The sequence below is a fragment of the Amphiura filiformis genome, chromosome 17 (assembly GCF_039555335.1).
Source record: "Amphiura filiformis chromosome 17, Afil_fr2py, whole genome shotgun sequence".
NCBI lineage: Eukaryota > Metazoa > Echinodermata > Ophiuroidea > Amphilepidida > Amphiuridae > Amphiura > Amphiura filiformis.
In genome coordinates this window covers 34,963,613-34,980,388 of record NC_092644.1, presented here as the reverse complement: position 1 = coordinate 34,980,388, position 16,776 = coordinate 34,963,613, and the positions used below count along the sequence as shown (strand labels likewise).

The following is a 16,776-nucleotide window of genomic DNA, read 5'->3' as shown; positions in this document are numbered from 1 at the left end:
TTCAGATCCATATGATGTCACAGCAAATGCAGTTGATTTTAGCAAACGAACCTTGAGGGATGAAGGAAGTTTACTTTTCCACAGTTTGGTCAGGTCTGAGACTACGCCTCGAGCTATTGCCAATTTTCGTTTTATCTCATGGGTGCAGTCACTTTTGGTGTTAATGGTGGAACCAGAAATTCAAAGCTTTCCACCTCTTCAATGAAATCACCCTCTAAGGAAAAGTTTGCATCTGTGTCATTTCGTCCTGCGTCTACAATCATGACTTTCGTCTTCTTTGTGTTCAAGATGAGTCCCTTCTGTTCATTTGCCGATTTTATTGCTTTCAATAGATCCATCAATTCCCCTTTGCTACTGCACCAGGGTTGTGTAGTCTGCATATCTGAGATTTGTGATCCGCTGACCACCTATGGTAACACCTCCTCCAAAGTTTTCCAAAACATCTCTCATGATGCTCTCAGCATAGATATTGAAGAGCTGAGGAGACAAAATGCAACCTTGTCTCACACCTCTGCCAATTTGGAACCACTCTGAGTCACCTCTACTCGTCCTGACTGAAGATTCCTGATCCTGGTATAGCGTACTGATGAGCTTCACCACGTGACCGGGGAATCCCATATCCCCCATGATGTTCCATAGGTCTTGAAGGTTGACACAGTCAAATGCCTTGCTGTAATCGATGAAACAAAGGTAGAGTGAAATGGAATGTCCTCTGCATTTTTCAATGATATTTTGCATATTGACAATTTGATCCCTGACAACTCATAGCTGAATTAATTACATCGCGATGAGCTATTTAGCGATTGGTTTTTAGACAATCGGTGTGTTTAATCAATCGCTCACCGGGCATGCGAGCGCGGAGTATAAGGTCAGCTTATTTTGTAATAGTAGCAATTCTCAGCAGCACTCATGCTTTGATGCAAGTCGAATTTCTATTGGTTCGTTTACTGCCTGTACAAAATAATTCTTTACCTGATGTGGACGATGTGTTCTATGTACATCCATGAATTTCATTGAACAGGAAAGTAACCTCAAACTTGCGTTGGTAGCAAGTCATTTTCGTAAAGTCCACGGTCCAAGTTCAAAATTTTTGTCTAAGTCACAAGTAAGTCATTTGCAAAAGTTGCAAGTCAAGTCACAAGTCGCAAAAAATAGTGACTCGAGTCGAGATCAAGTCACACGACTCGAGTCTACTCTGTTTAGAGTGAGTTTACTTCTTTTCATCCACAATGCAATTTGAGAAAGTCATAATTAGGCGAAAAATACTATAAAATCGTTGAATGAGTTCATGAGGTTTGTTGGTTAAATAAATGAGCTGACATTTTGTTTGACAAAACCAAGTGAATTATTACTCACTAAAATATTTCGTCCTTCGCATCGGAGGACTTCATCAGGTATGGCCAAAGATGTTTTACTTTAGTAAAACCTAGATAAGCTTATGCCTATACTGATGCACGGCAGTGAACGTAACCGTTCCGGCTGAAATCCAGAAATGACGTCATTTGTTCTGGTGCTGCCACTTCCGGGTAACGCGGGAGAAGAACATGCCTTTTGCAAACAAAATGGCCGACTCGTCCCGGCCCCTTTTCAGCGAAAATACAGCTTATTTAGCCAATGTGAACATGGGTCATCACCAGAAATATTTTCCTTTGCATATTGGACTAACACCTCAGCTATATGGTATTTCACGATATAACAGTAATTAAAAGAAAACTGCAAACGTTCGTTCGTCGGATGTTTGACGAAGTGACCAGCTCTAATGACGTCACTATGTAAACAACATAGAGGTATAAATAATTAATTAGGTAATACCAAATATGGAGGTATCCAAAAGTATGCTAATTAGAACAGGTTAGAAGGAACGACGAATCAGAATACGATCCTGGTATCCAGCTCTATGCAAATGAGATGAAGGAGGTTACGTGAACATGTAAACTTATGCGACTCTTGTGTATACCGACCTCTGTGGGTATGGCTGATCTGCAGTCATCTGATCCACTTGAGACTGGTTTCCGGTGTTGCTTAGACTTATTACCAGTCTTTAGAAGTGGGTCGTAAACGTGGCTCAGGAAGCATGTGCCCTCCTCTCTGTTTAAGGTCTTGCACCCCATTCTTCTTAATTATCTCCATGGCTTCTCGAACTTCTCTAGACCTCCTGTCATGCTCCCGCCCAAGGATCTTTGATTACCCCCAATTTTGGTTGCATGGTTGGCCCGTGCAACATGATCCAATATTGCTGATTTAGTCTGTTCCTTTTCTGATAACTTGCGTTCAGAGCGGGTGTATTTTTGTTCACGGCAGTGAACATTTCCCCCACTTGAACCCATATCTCATATGCACAGTTTATCCCTTACATACACTGTGTCTTGAATAACTATTCTAGCCCATCAACCCTGTGGTTATGAGACTAGGAAATAATTCCTAATGCCTCATACCCAGGTTTGTATCCCTTTATCTAATCCGGCCCCACATGACAAGGACTTTTTAGCACATCTTATCTTGTATTGAGACAATGGCATCCAGGACAATTTTTTTGCCTTTTTTCTAAGCATGTTTACTATTGGATTTAGCCATCACATGATTATAATAATAATAATAATAAACAGACACTTAATATAGCGCATTATTACGAAGAGCCTCAATGCGCTTTACAACAAAATATACATGCATAAAAAACATTAAAAGAACCAACACGCCTAAGAATACAGTCAGAAGGAGAGCAAAACATGGCCAAAGGCTGAAACTCAAACGTGATGGTTTTACAAAAGCAGGCAAGCAATACAAGTAAAATACAGTTATACAGTTATACAGTTATAGAACCACAAAATATAGGCAAGCAATATAATGATATAATGATATAATATGAAAGTAAGCTACAAATATATCAAAGCATCAACATAAAAATATTTCAATTACAAATGCCAAGTAATAAAAAGAGAGTATGGATGACCAGCATCCACGCCCTCGGCAAAAAAGAACATGTCAAACAACATTATTTTAATGCAGGCAAAACCTTATCTAAACAAACATCAGAATACATAACATAAGAGCATATTACATTTCAACAAACTATATGAAACCACTAATGATCATTAATGATTATCGGAAAGATCATTAATAATTATGAAAACAAAACCAAATAATGTGATCAAGCAATTAACAAAGATACAATATATATGCAAAATATAATGCAAAATGAATCAAAATATGAACCAATAATTATGAGGAACACGCAAAGGCAAGAGTAAATAGGGAACCCTTGAATAACGAAGAGGTCACCAGTACATATGAGCAACATTAAGATGCAACAAAGTATAATGAGAAACAATTCAATCATAAATACAACAAATATAATAAAGCATTAATGAAACCGGTTATCATGAGCATACAAAGACAAAATATTATATGGAACCCTGGAGGAGCAGAGGTCGCCAGTACATGCATCCTCAGCCTAGATCCTCAGCATCCGGCTCTTGAAACAAGCAGGAACCCGAGCACAAGAAAAATAAGCAAAACACACAACCCTGGTGGAGCAGAGGTTGCTAGCACATGCATCCACAACCAAGATCTTCAGCATCTGGTTCTTGATGAAGCAGGGTATTACAAATTTTGAAACATGTGTGTCTTGAGCAATTTTTTGAAACAAGCAGCAGATGGAGCGGAACGGATGTTTTCTGGTAAGGTGTTCCATAGTGCGGGTGCAGCTGACGCAAAAGCTCTATCGCCGTAAAACTGCGTAGATGAGCGGCGTGTAACAGACAGAAGAGTTTTGGAAGATGAGCGAAGATGACGTTTGGGCTTGTACAATGAAATGATGTCAGATATGTAGCGTGGAGCAAGGTCGTTGATCGCTTTATAGGTGAGAAGAAGGATCTTATAAGCTGTACGCTGTTTGACCGGGAGCCAGTGAAGGGAATGAAGAACTGGAGAGATGTGTTCGTGACGAGATACGCGTGCGACAAGTCTGGCAGCCGTATTCTGGACTCGTTGAAGCTTGTTGATGTCGGAACAAGGAAGACCATACAGGGCAGAATTGCATGAATCCAAACGCGATGTAACAAAAGCGTGAACCAGTCGTGCACATGTTGTATCATCTAAAAAATTGCGAATTTGGCCGATACGACGAATTGCTGTGAACAGGCTTTACTGATTGGTGGGTAAGGTCAATGCTATTTTGTGATAAGGCTGAGCATATTACTGCATATATGAAAAATACACTGCTATTTTGATACAGGCGATTTACTCAATTCCTTCCAACTGACAAAACTTAATTCCTGTTATCTACCTGGTAATGTTTGCTTATCTTAATTGGATCCCAAATAATTATTGGGCCAAGGTTATTATCTGCATGGTATATTAATTGAATTTCAATAAGCCTATGATAGTGATAATGAGTTTCTTGCTGGATGGAGAGTTATATAGCCAGAGTCAGGATGTATAGGAGTCATTATGCCTCAAATCACTAATTTATTGTAAGATCAGTGCAGAGTAGGTTAGATATGAAAATGGAAAGTTATAGAACAAATTGCTATACACCTGATCCGTGAACTGTGTCTTTTTGAAAGACTCTTCTTGTTTGTTATGCCTTGTCAATTGACTTCAGCTTTGTGTTCTGCCATTCTAGTTCCAAACATATAGTCGGGTATCTACCAGGCTTTAATGTGCATCCCCCCCCAGGACTCTACCAAACCAACTTTTTTAGCTTCCTTTTATGGTCCTATAACACATTCAAGATGTTAACAAAAAATATTTCCCGGCACTCCGGCCATATTCAAGGTTATAGGTCAACACAGGGGTCAAATTTCAAAGTTACTCAAATCTGGTTAACAAGCACATCAAATTATTTCTCTCATTGCAAGGATTCAGAAAAAGTATAGTTTGACCTACCTGGGACATACCGTTCTTGAGTTATAAGCAAAAAGGTCAAATTTTGGGCGGTGGTCAGTTTTTTTGGCCACACAGGGGCCAAAAATTAAAAATGCTCCAATTTGAACGAAATTGGTCTCAAATTGCTTGTTATGTAAAAATAAGTCAAATAAGGAATAGTTGTAACCATGTAGGATGTTTCGTTACCTAGGAAACGTCACAACATAGGTTGTGGTCAATATATAGGCTGTAATGGGGGATTGACCTTTATGGCCAATTTTGTCAATAACGAAGCATTTTAGACAGTGCAAACAATTCCTTTTTTGACTTGTTTTTGCATGACGAGCAATTTGAGACCATTTGCGTTGAAATCGGAGCATTTTTAATTTTTGGCCCCTGTGTGGCCAAAAAAACTGACCACCGCTCAAAATTTGACCTTTTTGCTTATAACTCAAGTTCGGTAAGTCGCAGGTAGGTCAAACTATACTTTTTCTGAATCCTTGCAATGAGAGGAATAATTAGGTGTGCTTGTTAACCAGATTTGAGCAACTTTGAAATTTGACCCTGTGTTGACCTATAACCTTGAATATGGCCGGAGTGCCGGGAAAATTTTTTGTTTAACATCTTGAATGTGTTATAGGACCATAAGAGGAAGCTAAAAAAGTTGGTTTGGTAGAGTCCTGGGGGGGGGGATGCACATTAAAGCCTGGTAGATACCGGACTAATACGCGAAGTTTCGCCAACATGACTCATGAGTGTGATCACAATTTTGGTATCCAATTTCGTAGATGCAATTGCCCGTTTTTTCTTTATCTCGTTTGTTCTTTGGGTGGACTAAAATGCGTCTGAGTGTTTGGTGGGGTTTCATGGCTGTATGATCCTGTATCTACCTTGTTTTTTGAAAATTCACTGTATCCGCTCCGATAAACCATTTAAAACATAATTATACGGGATAACCACCATGCATTTGCTTTTATCTTCAGTGGTCTTACTTTTCTTTGGGTTTGGGTTTGTGGTGTTTTGATTTTTTTTTTTTTTTTGCATTTTGATCTTTCATTTTGTCATCACAGTTTTTAAGTGCTGTACGACTATGTTCTTCTTCTTTGATTTTATCACCTGTTTCTGTGACGAAAGAGTTCATACGATCAAAAAGGGTTCTGATCAGACCCGTAGCCAGGATTTATTTGGAGGGGGGTCGCTGATTTTGAAAAAGTGGACTTTTTTCCTGAACTAATATCAAGGTACTGATCAGTAAGGATGGGCTTTCTCTACACAAGCAGCTTTATGGAGCCGTCAGGTTTTCTGATTATAAGAGTGTCTATTAAGAAAGGGATTTTGCCTTCTTTCTCTTCTTCAAAAGTGAATTTGATACTGTCTGTTTGAATTTTGCACTTGACCATTGTTTATTATTACAAGAACATCATCGGTGCCAAAGCCGCGGCTTGCACTCGATGGGCGCGGTCGCGAAAGCCTGCTGTTCCAGGAACTCCATTAATTAATTTGCTATAATATGGCTGACCAGGCTGCTCATCGCAGCACCAAAACGCTGCCTATAAACGCTGCCCGAAATTCAAAGTAAGTGGTAGTCAAAACAGTTGTCGAAACTTCGCGTATGTTTGGATCTGGAATGGCAGAACACAAAGCTGAAGTCAACAAGGTCACTTCTCCCCTAAACTGTAGACCAAAGTTATGGAAACGTTATGTTGATGACATTTTGGAAGTATAAACTCAGAAAGCATCGGTAGACAAGCTTACACAGCACCTCAACCAAGTAGACCCAACCAATAGTATCAAATTCACCCATGAGACAGGGCAAGATAATCAGATTCCATTTCTTGACACACTTATTGTGAAAAAATTAACGGTTCAAATACTGTCAGTATCTAAATTACAGATTCGTGTAAAATGTCTTATTTTGTCTTAAATACACGACCTTCGGCTGAACCACATTAGCACTTCTATGACAATGGCAAAGGTACCCAAATCTGAATTTTGATGATTTTTACGATCGTCCGGATGAGCAAATCACTGAATGGGCTTTTAAACAGAGAGGAGGGCACATGCTTCCTGAGCCACGTTTACGACCCACTTTTAAAGACTGGAAATAAGTCTAAGCAACACCGGAAACCAGTCTCAAGTGGATCAGATGACCAGGTCAGTCATACCTGATGAAGTCTTCCGATGTGAAGGACGAAATATTGTAGAGAGTAATAATTCACTTGGTTTTGTCAAGCAAAATGTCAGTTCGTTTGTTGAAAAATATAAAATTGCATTATTTAAGTAGACATACTTCGAATCGAAAAGAATAGATTTTGCAGTATAAATCTTTCCGTACGCAGCCACTATAAACTCACTCTAAGTTTCAGTACAAAATGAACACTTACTGTAAATTGCCTAAAATTATGCTAAATTGTAACCGATCACTACAGATCATGTTTGCTTACTTGCTTACTTGCTTAATTCGAGTGGTGTCCTCGAACTGTGATGGCTTTCCACAACTTCCTGTCCTCCATTGCTGTCTTGAAGTCTGTTGCCTCCAGTCCAGTGTCATTTTCCAGAATGTCAATGTAGGTCAGAGCAGGTCTTCCAGGTTTCCGCCTCCCATGCTTGGGTATCCAATGAACCATTTTTGATGCGGGCTCCTCGCTTCTGGAACAGTGGCCAGCAAACCGGGTTCTTCTTTCCCTGATCTTGTGGCTTATTTTGGGAATATCTCCATATAGGTTTGCATTTGACATATGTTCCTTCCAATGAACATTCAGAACAGTTCTTAGCATGCGGGTGTAACAGCCATCCAGACCCTTTGCAAGTTTAGGGGTGATGGTCCATGCTTCGCAACCATAAAGCAGCACCGACTCCACTGTTGCAGCAAAGATTCGGAGTTTGAAACTCCTGGTAAGAGTTGACCTCCAGATTTTCTTAAGTTTACTGCACGCCCTCCATGCTGCTGCTTTACGTAACTTTACATCCCTTTCAGTGCTTTTCATCCAAGCGCCTAGGTACTTGAAGTCATCTACCTCCTCTAGTACTACACCCTCATTCGTTGTGATGTTTTCTCTCCTGTTATTGTAGGACATATACTTTGTTTTGCTTCCATTCATCTTCAGGCCCACTTTAGCAGCTGAAGTCTCCACTCTATGAAGGAGTTCTTGTGCTTGGTGTATTTCCTCAGACAACAGTGCGATATCGTCAGCAAAATCAAAGTCTGTCACCACGACTGGGCCAACTCTCCTACTTCGTCTCTTTTCCAGATGGAATCCTAGCTCCTCTTCGTTTCCTTCAATAGCTATTCTCAATGCAAAGTCGAGGACAATCACGAACAGGTATGGGGCGAGGGTATCCCCCTGAAGTACTCCTGCTAAGATTTCAAACAATTCTGTCTCGCCATCTGGTGATATTACTTTGGCTTTTGTGTTTTGGTACATGTTGCCAATAGCTTCAACAATGAGTTCCGGAATACCGTAGGCACGGAGTATCTTTAACATCTTGCCTCTATGGATGGTGTCGAAAGCTTTCTTGAAGTCGATGAATGTTATTATCGCTGGCAGGTTATGCGCCTTTACCTCTTCAATCAGCCTACGCAGTGCAAGGATGTGTCCAACAGTTGTTCTACCAACTCTAAATCCATTCTGATTTGTTCTCAGATGCTGGTCAATTTCAGGTCTAATCCTATTAAGTATCATTCTGTTGTAGGTTTTGGCTACGATGGAGCTTAGACTGATACCGCGATAGTTGTTTCCGGAACTAAGATCTCCTGTTTTAGGGATAGGAATAATATTAAGTATGGACCATTGATCCGGTTTCTTCCCTTTGAGAAGTGCGTCATTGCAGAACCCTAACACAATGTCATCTAGGTTGCATCTCTTCAGCACTTCTGGAGGTATGTTGTCCTCTCCACAGCTCTTTCCCTCAACCAAAGATGCTTTAGCTTCTTCATATTCTTCTTTGTCAAATGGCCCCACTTTAATATCAAGCTCGTCTAAAACTGGTGTTATTTCTTCTTCCTCATCATCGATGTCAGGAGGGCTTCCAAGAAGGCCTTTGAAGTGGTTGTACCAATTGGTGACCCTTTCACTTTGTGTATTTCCTTCAACTGACCTGTACTGCATGCCTTTCTACCAGTGATGTCGTTGATCAATTTCCACCTTTCACCATGTTTGGAGTTGACATGCGCTCTTTCAACCTCTTGCAACTTGCCATTTAGGTCTGCCTCGATGACTTCGTTGTATGCATCATCAAGGTTTTTCTTCGCCTTCTTGTACTCCTCTCTTTTACAATCAGTAGTGTCCAGTTGATATTCCTCATACGTCTCCCTGATATGGTCTCTTGCATTTATGACTCTTGGATCACGAGAAAAGTTTGCCCTTCGAGATCGCTTCTTTGCAGGGATGATCTTCTCAGCTGCTTCTTTGTTGGCAACGATAAATCGGCTGTACTTATCCGTAGCTGTTTCCTCCATGTCATCAAGGATTTCAAACCTGTTGTGCACTTCTATGGTGTACATCTCTTGGATATTTCTATCAGAGCTCAGGGATTTCCAATCGAACTGGTTCTTCCTTGGTAAAGTCTTGCTCTTCCTGAGGCTTAGTCTTATTCTTGCCGACACTATTCTGTGATCGGAGCCCACACTAGCAAAGGTGTTGTATGCCTCAGCATTCTGCAGACTGTTCCTCCATTTTCTTCGTATGAGTATATAGTCTAGTTGGTATTTATTGCCTCCTGGGCTTGTAAATGTCCATAATTTTCCAGCTTTCTTACGAAACTGTGTGTTCGCAATTATGAGATTCTTTTCTGTTGCTAATTCCACAAGGTACTTTCCATTTCTGTTGGTGGTGTCATGGTATGTAAATTTAGTGTCTTCCAGTCCAACTCTAGCATTGAAATCGCCCATCACTATCAAGAGGTTATGAGCTGGGATGGATTCAATGGCTCTCCTCATACTATCGTAGTGATTCTCTACTATGTCTTCATCAGCTACGTTGGTTGGGCAATATGTAACGATGACAGTTGTTGCTGGGTTACCCTGGAAGTTTGCGATGAGAATTCTGCTGTTGTGTGATCTCACACTGGCAAGTGAATTTTTAGCATTTTTGTTCAGTAGGATTCCAACCCCTCCAACTGCAGCTCCCGCATCGTTCTTAGTTGCGGATGTTGTAATCAGTGTCCTGCCCAGTATGTTCTCGTATCTAATTGGTTCATCGTGAATAATACGATGCTCTTGTATTCCCAATACTTCCACATTGTACTCAATGAGATTAGAAACTAGCTCCTCTCTACACTGCTGTTCTCTTATTGTCCGTACATTCATGGTGGAGATTGTAATGACTTTCTTGCAATTTACAAGGTTTCTCCTCCTGCAGGCACCTTCATCAGACTTGTCCCTTCCATCAGGATTTCGAGGCAAGGCGTCATGTGATCTTTGCAAATCGATGTCTGCACCAGGAGATGTTATGACTGAATTAGGGACTTTAACCCTAGTGTAGTTTTGGTTCGCCATCATAGTTTTTCGATTGCTGATATAGCTGTGGTCGCAACTCCTACAGCTAGCTTTGTTAACAGAGTTTTCCTCTCCGCTTGTCCAGTGGCCGTATAAAAATGTACATACAAGACATCTTTCTTGCGCCCTTCACACTTGTGCTCTCTGTCTCCAACCAAAGAAAACAAGAAATAGTGCAGGTTCCAGGACACCCTGCTTTTGTTCACTGGCCGGTATGGTGAAGTTTAATCACTACGCCCTCATGCCGTTTACAGGATACGTCTCCTTACGCCTGAGGTAGTGAACTACCTCAGCTATTTGACCCATAGCTGGGGCAAAGGTTGGTGTGTAACCAGGGCGTGTCCACGCGCCGGTGGGCCTGCGTACCACACCTTTGGGGCCCTTTGCTGCTCCCAGATCCCCTCATGTCTGCCTGGTATCGCAAGATGCCAGTTGCCCGGTAGTGACCGCTGGGAGGCCATGAGGAGTCTTGAGTAAGGAGAGGCTATGTACTGGCAGGAGAAGACTTACATAATTTGCTTCCCTTTTCGCCTTGCGGCTAGCCAGCGGCAAGTTGGGTTGATCCGCAGTATAGAATTGTTTCAAGCAAGCAAAAAAGAGAAGCGAGGAGATCGATAGAAGAGAAGCTAGGAGAATGCTAGTAGGGTAGAAAGCTAAGAATGAAGGATAGGGAAACAGCAGCTAACTACATCTACAACTACAACTATATGCACTAGACGCATCACCTACCCCTGTGACATAAGTCACCCACCACCAAATCATGTTTAATTTTGATAAATAACTTGAAATTTTGGTAAATTTGACAAAAATTGTTTCAAATTTTGATCAATCTGCTAAAATCGGCAGAAAACGCCACAATATCTGCTTAGAAACAGGAAATGATAAATGAGCAGAAAGTCTACTAAACATGTGCGATTTACCATCCTCATGTGACATGGGCCTGATTTGCTCTTGGCCATATGTTACCGCACCGTCAGCCTTTAGTGGCGTTAGAGACTAGAATCAGTTAGTCGATCCTTTCTCCCCGCCTTTCTCCGGGAAACAATTATTCTAAACATCACAATTAACATAAGTCTACTAATAAGGCTCTGGCTGTGCATCTTTCTGTGGGTCTGTTTTGGCAGCTTGCTTGGCTATATATATTGAACTTGAACTCACTTAACTGAACACATGAAAAGAGGGAAAGTCTGGCAAGATTACAGAGTGGTCATAGTTATTACAGCACAGTAATAGAGCTAATTTGGTCACCAAGGTTTTTCACAATTAATAACTCTTGTCACCAATATCTGTGGGCTAATGCATTACATTTATCATTTCTGACTGTGGTAATCACAGGTATAATTTATCTTAAGACTTTTGATATGCGAGTCTGTCTGTTCGTCCTTATTCTCGGAACTGACAGGTGGCGTGTAACTCAAACTTGGTGGGTAGGTGCGACTTGGTCCCAGAGAGCAAGTTTGCATTTGTAAGGGCATCCAAGGTCAAAGGTCAGGTCAAATTTAAAGTAGCTCCGATCGGGGAAAACAATCCCCGGCACTTGGGGATTATAAAACCGCAATGGTCATGAGGTCAAAGGCCAGGTCAAATGTAAAGTTGCTCCGATTTGGCTGTAACTCGAAGGAAAATGACCCCTGCCACTTGGGGAGATTGAAGTCATTCATATGGAAAGGTTTCTATACAAAAACGACTCTCTTATAAACTATCATGTGCATAGTTTCCATCTCGATACACCTGAGCACACATTTTCGTCACAGTCTTTGATTACACTACACGGTTGAGTGCATAGCAATGTAAGAGCTGTGGAGCTTCTGGCTGAAAAATATGCCTCTTTGATTGGTTTTTGTCGAAATCTCAAGTGTTCCCTTCATCCAATCAGAATTTTTAGCTGCGGGTAGCAGCTCTATAAGTCACCATGTCTCTCCGTTAGTCCGTCCGTTAGTCCGTTAGTAACAAACGCTAAAAGATGCTGTTACGTCAACATCGTTTGTCGCATGGCTATGGTACTTGGTGAGGGGGAGGGCCTATACCGGCCCCATACTGGAAAAGAGTTTCGTCCCGAAATATGCTAATTAGGTCATTAAGGGGCATTACACGATTTTCAACAATTTCTAAAAAATGCTGTTACGTCAACATCGTTTGTCGCATGGCTATGGTACTTGGTGAGGGGGGAAGGCAGGTACCGGCCCCATACTGGAAAAGAGTTTCGTCCCGAAATATGCTAATTAGGTCATTAAAGGGCATTACACGATTTTCAACAATTTCTAAAAAATGCTGTTACGTCAACATCGTTTGTCGCATGGCTATGGTACTACTTGGTGAGGGAGAGGGCCTACAGGGCAATTAAGGGAAATTTGGGAAAAGTGGGGAACATGAGGGAAATTGGGGGAATGGGGGAAATTAAGGGCAATTTTGGGGGAATTAAGGGAAAATCAGGTGAATTAATTGATTTTGTGGGCAATTAAGGGTAATTGAGGGTAATTGAGGGAAATTGAGGGGAATTAAGGGAAATTTGGGAAAATTGAGGAGAATTAAGGGAAATTCAGAGGGAATTTAAGGGAAATTTGGGAAAATGAGGGAAATTGAGGGAGAATTGGGAACATTGAGGGAAGTTAAGGGAAATTGAAGAGAATTAAGGGAAATTGGGGAAAATAGAGGGCAGTTAAGGAAATTTGGGAAAATGAGGGGAAATTGAGGGGAAATTGCGAACATTGAGGGAAGTTAAGGGAAATTGAAGAGAATTAAGGGAAATACTGGTGAATTAAGGAAATTGACAAGAATTAAGGGAAATTAGGGGATTTAACACTTGATGTCAAGGCGCTTTTTTTCCCGAAAATCAACACTTTCGATGTCAAGACGCTTTTTTCCGAAAATCGTTTGGACATCAAAAGTGTCCGAAATCGGTTTCCGAATTGAGGGAGAATTGGGAACATTGAGGGAAGTTAAGGAAATTGAAGAGAATTAAGGAAATTCAGGAAATTCAGGTGAATTTAGGGAAATTGACAAGAATGAAGGGAAATTTGGGAAAATAGAGGGCAGTTAAGGGAAATTTGGGAAAATGAGGGGAAACTGAGGGGAAATTGGGAACATTGAGGGAAGTTAAGAGAAATTGAAGAGAATTAAGGGAAATACTGGTGAATTAAGGGAATTGACAAGAATTAAGGGAAATTAGGGGATTTAACACTTGATGTCAAGGCGCTTTTTTCCCGAAAATCAACACTTTCGATGTCAAGACGCTTTTTTCCCGAAAATCGTTTGGACATCAAACGTGTCCGAAATCGGTTTCGAACACTTTTGATGTCAAGACGCTTTTTCCCTGAAAATCGTTTGGACATCAAACGTGTCCGAAATCGGTTTCGAACACTTTTGATGTCAAGGCGCTTTTTCCCGAAAATCGTTTGGACATCAAAAGTGTCGAAATCGGTTTCGAACACTTTTGATGTCAAGACGCTTTTTTCCCGAAAATCGTTTGGACATCAAAAGTGTCCGAAATCGGTTTCCGAACACTTTTGATGTCAAGACGCTTTTTTCCGAAAATCGTTTGGACATCAAACGTGTCCGAAATCGGTTTCCGAACACTTTTGATGTCAAGACGCTTTTTCCCGAAAATCGTTTGGACTTCAGAAGTGTCCGAAATCGGTTTCCGAACACTTTTGATGTCAAGCCGCTTTTTTCCCGAAAATCGTTTGGACATCAAAAGTGTCCAGAATCGGTGTCCGAACACTTTCGATGTCAAGACGCTTTTTTCCCGAAAATCGTTTGGACATCAAAAGTGTCCAAAATTGGTTTCCGAACACAATTTTTCAAATTTTGATTTTTTTTGGGTGTGGATGGAAATACCCTTTCTGGCATTATTTTACGATGAGCGCCCTCAAAGGTTAAGCTCACAGAGGGGTTACAGGTCAAAATAGGGGTCAAACTTGAACCTGCTTCAAAGACACCAACACTGCAAAATTGAATTCCTTGTCCCGCAGCGACCGCTACGGATCCGACGGTACTTGTTTTTATATCAAACGAAAGCTAACACTTCCCCCTAAAAACACTTTTCGTCACAAGGTCAACAGATAACGCAATTCAATGTTATAGCAAGGCGAATGTGGAAAATCTGTTGAAAACTGCCTATCCAAGCACATTTTTTGACCAAAATGTAGATTTTAAGAGTCAAAACCTCAAGTGTTCCTTACAATATTTTTCAAATTTTATGTCATTAAATGAAAAAGCACACGTATATTGTCCATATACTAGCGTCTATGGGAAGCCAAAAGGCCCATTACGTATTGCGACAACGCGTTGCTTTCGAAAGCAACGCGTTGCTAAGCCAGCCAATAGATATAGAGCTTTTAGCAACACGTTGCTTTCCCCAAAGCAACGTGTTGCTTTCGCCCTCTGAAAGCAACGCGTTGCTTTTGCAAACAACACGTTGTTGTCATTCTTTACGTCTTGTGGCGACAACCAATCACAGCGACTCTTACACGATACACAAGAAACTCTTTAAGCTTATATATTGTTCTCATAATATCTGTGAAATTTTACGCCTGAAATGGATTTCGTTTTATGATATGAACAAATTAATATTGTTGCTCAAGGAATTTCTCAGACTGAGCTGATTTAGGTCTACAATTGAGTGTACAATAGTGTGATACACACAAACATAGTATAGTATAGTATATTTTATTCACACACAAATCGTGGCCCTCAGGCCAAATTACAAGTGGTTTACAATATTAAAACAAATAAAAATTAAAAAATATAGTATCAATATTAACATGGAAAAATACAGCAACTGCTGTCGATAGAAAATAAAATATTGCACTTATTCAAGACATCATTCAAAAACATTATAAATACACACCATTAAAAGGCTAAAATTGCCTCAATATTACCATATTTAAAAAGTCAGAATATGCAAAACAGTTCAGGGCATTTAGTTATTCAATAAATTGATATAGTATGGAATAGCGCTGTTTTTGAAACGATCGGTCCTTGCATAAAGTTGAGAGATTTGATTTGCATTGCGAAGGACCCTGCCATGACTCTCCAGTCTGGTAGGAGGGATGAGATCTTTTGTTCGAATAGAAGCAGAAAGCCCTTCGGCCAACTTACGACAATGATCCTCCCTCCTATCAGCTAGAGAGTCTAGCTGGCACAGATTAAGAGCGTTTTCATAACCATCATACAATTTGCCCAGAACTATTTTGCAAGCTCTTTTTGCAGCTGCTCCAAAGTATAATCTTGAGTTGTGGTGAGTGAGGAATGCCATACTACATCCGCGTATTCAAGTAATGGTCGTACATATCCTTTGTAAACTGAACATAATTCCTGGGTATTAAAACCAAACCTTTTTAAAATCCTAAGCATATACAACCGACGATTGGTTTTGGACACAATTTCAGCAATGTTTCTATCCCATTTGAGGTTGTCCTGCATCCAAATACCCAAAATTTTTGCCTCAGAAACAAAGTTGAGAGGAATGTCATTGATTTTGATAACATTATTGGGTGGATTCCTCTTAAAGCAGACCTGCAGGGCTTGACATTTCAAAGGGTTAAGTTTCAGATTATTATTGGCAGACCATTCACTGAATTCATCCAAAACATCTTGAATTTGGCTGGATTGGGGATGGATACAGTTCTCAACAATTGTTAAATCATCAACATATTTCCAACATTTTGTTTTGGGCACACTACTTGATACAGCATCATTGATTATAATCTGAAAGCCTATTGGGCCTAGTTTTGTACCTTGTGGGAGACCTCCATTTACAGTTTTGTAATCAGAAAGAACATGTTTATAACGAACACACTGTTGTCTGTTGCTGACAAAGTCAGACAACCATGGCACAATAGACTCACGGACCCCCATATGGATAAATTTCTCCATAAGCAGAGTATGGTCGATCAAGTCAAATGCTTTTGAGAAATCCGTGAGTACCACTGTGCCAACGTTGCTGGCCTTGTCAGCACCTTGATGAAGAAAGTGAAGCATGCTAATTAAATAATGTGATGTTGACACACCTTTGACATTACCAAACTGTTGGTGGTCAATTTTATGACTTACATCTTCTAAAACCCACTTGGATATAAAACCCTCCCCAATTTTTGCAAAGCAGTCAGTAAGTGAGACAGGACGTAGCTTCTCAATGCTTGGTGGGTTTGTTTTTGGTATTGGAACTACAATGGCCTTCTTCCATTGAGAAGGGACTACTCCTCAATGAGGGAGGTGTTCAAAACCTCTGTTAAGGGAACACTCAGCTCATAGGCAAATTCTTTAACCAACCTTGGAGGGAAGCCATCCGGCCCACATGCTTTACTCCGATTTACCTTGCTGAGTTCAGCATACACATCCCAAGGATATAATTGAGGGGGTGAGTTGTAAGCAGGTAAATAAGAAGGAAGCTTTGTGTTATCCAGAGGATT

General features: G+C 40.6%; 1 protein-coding gene across 1 annotated transcript; it reads right to left on the bottom strand.

The window, feature by feature from the left end:
- Positions 1 to 351: 351 nt before the first annotated feature.
- LOC140137177 (uncharacterized) lies at positions 352 to 10,363 on the bottom strand. The gene is made up of 4 exons (XM_072158828.1): positions 8,965 to 10,363; positions 8,102 to 8,905; positions 5,859 to 5,988; positions 352 to 670 (listed from the first exon to the last, which is right to left on the bottom strand). The coding sequence occupies exons 1-4, from the start codon at positions 10,361 to 10,363 to the stop codon at positions 352 to 354; spliced, it is 2,652 nt and encodes an 883-aa protein (XP_072014929.1).
- Positions 10,364 to 16,776: the final 6,413 nt, after the last annotated feature.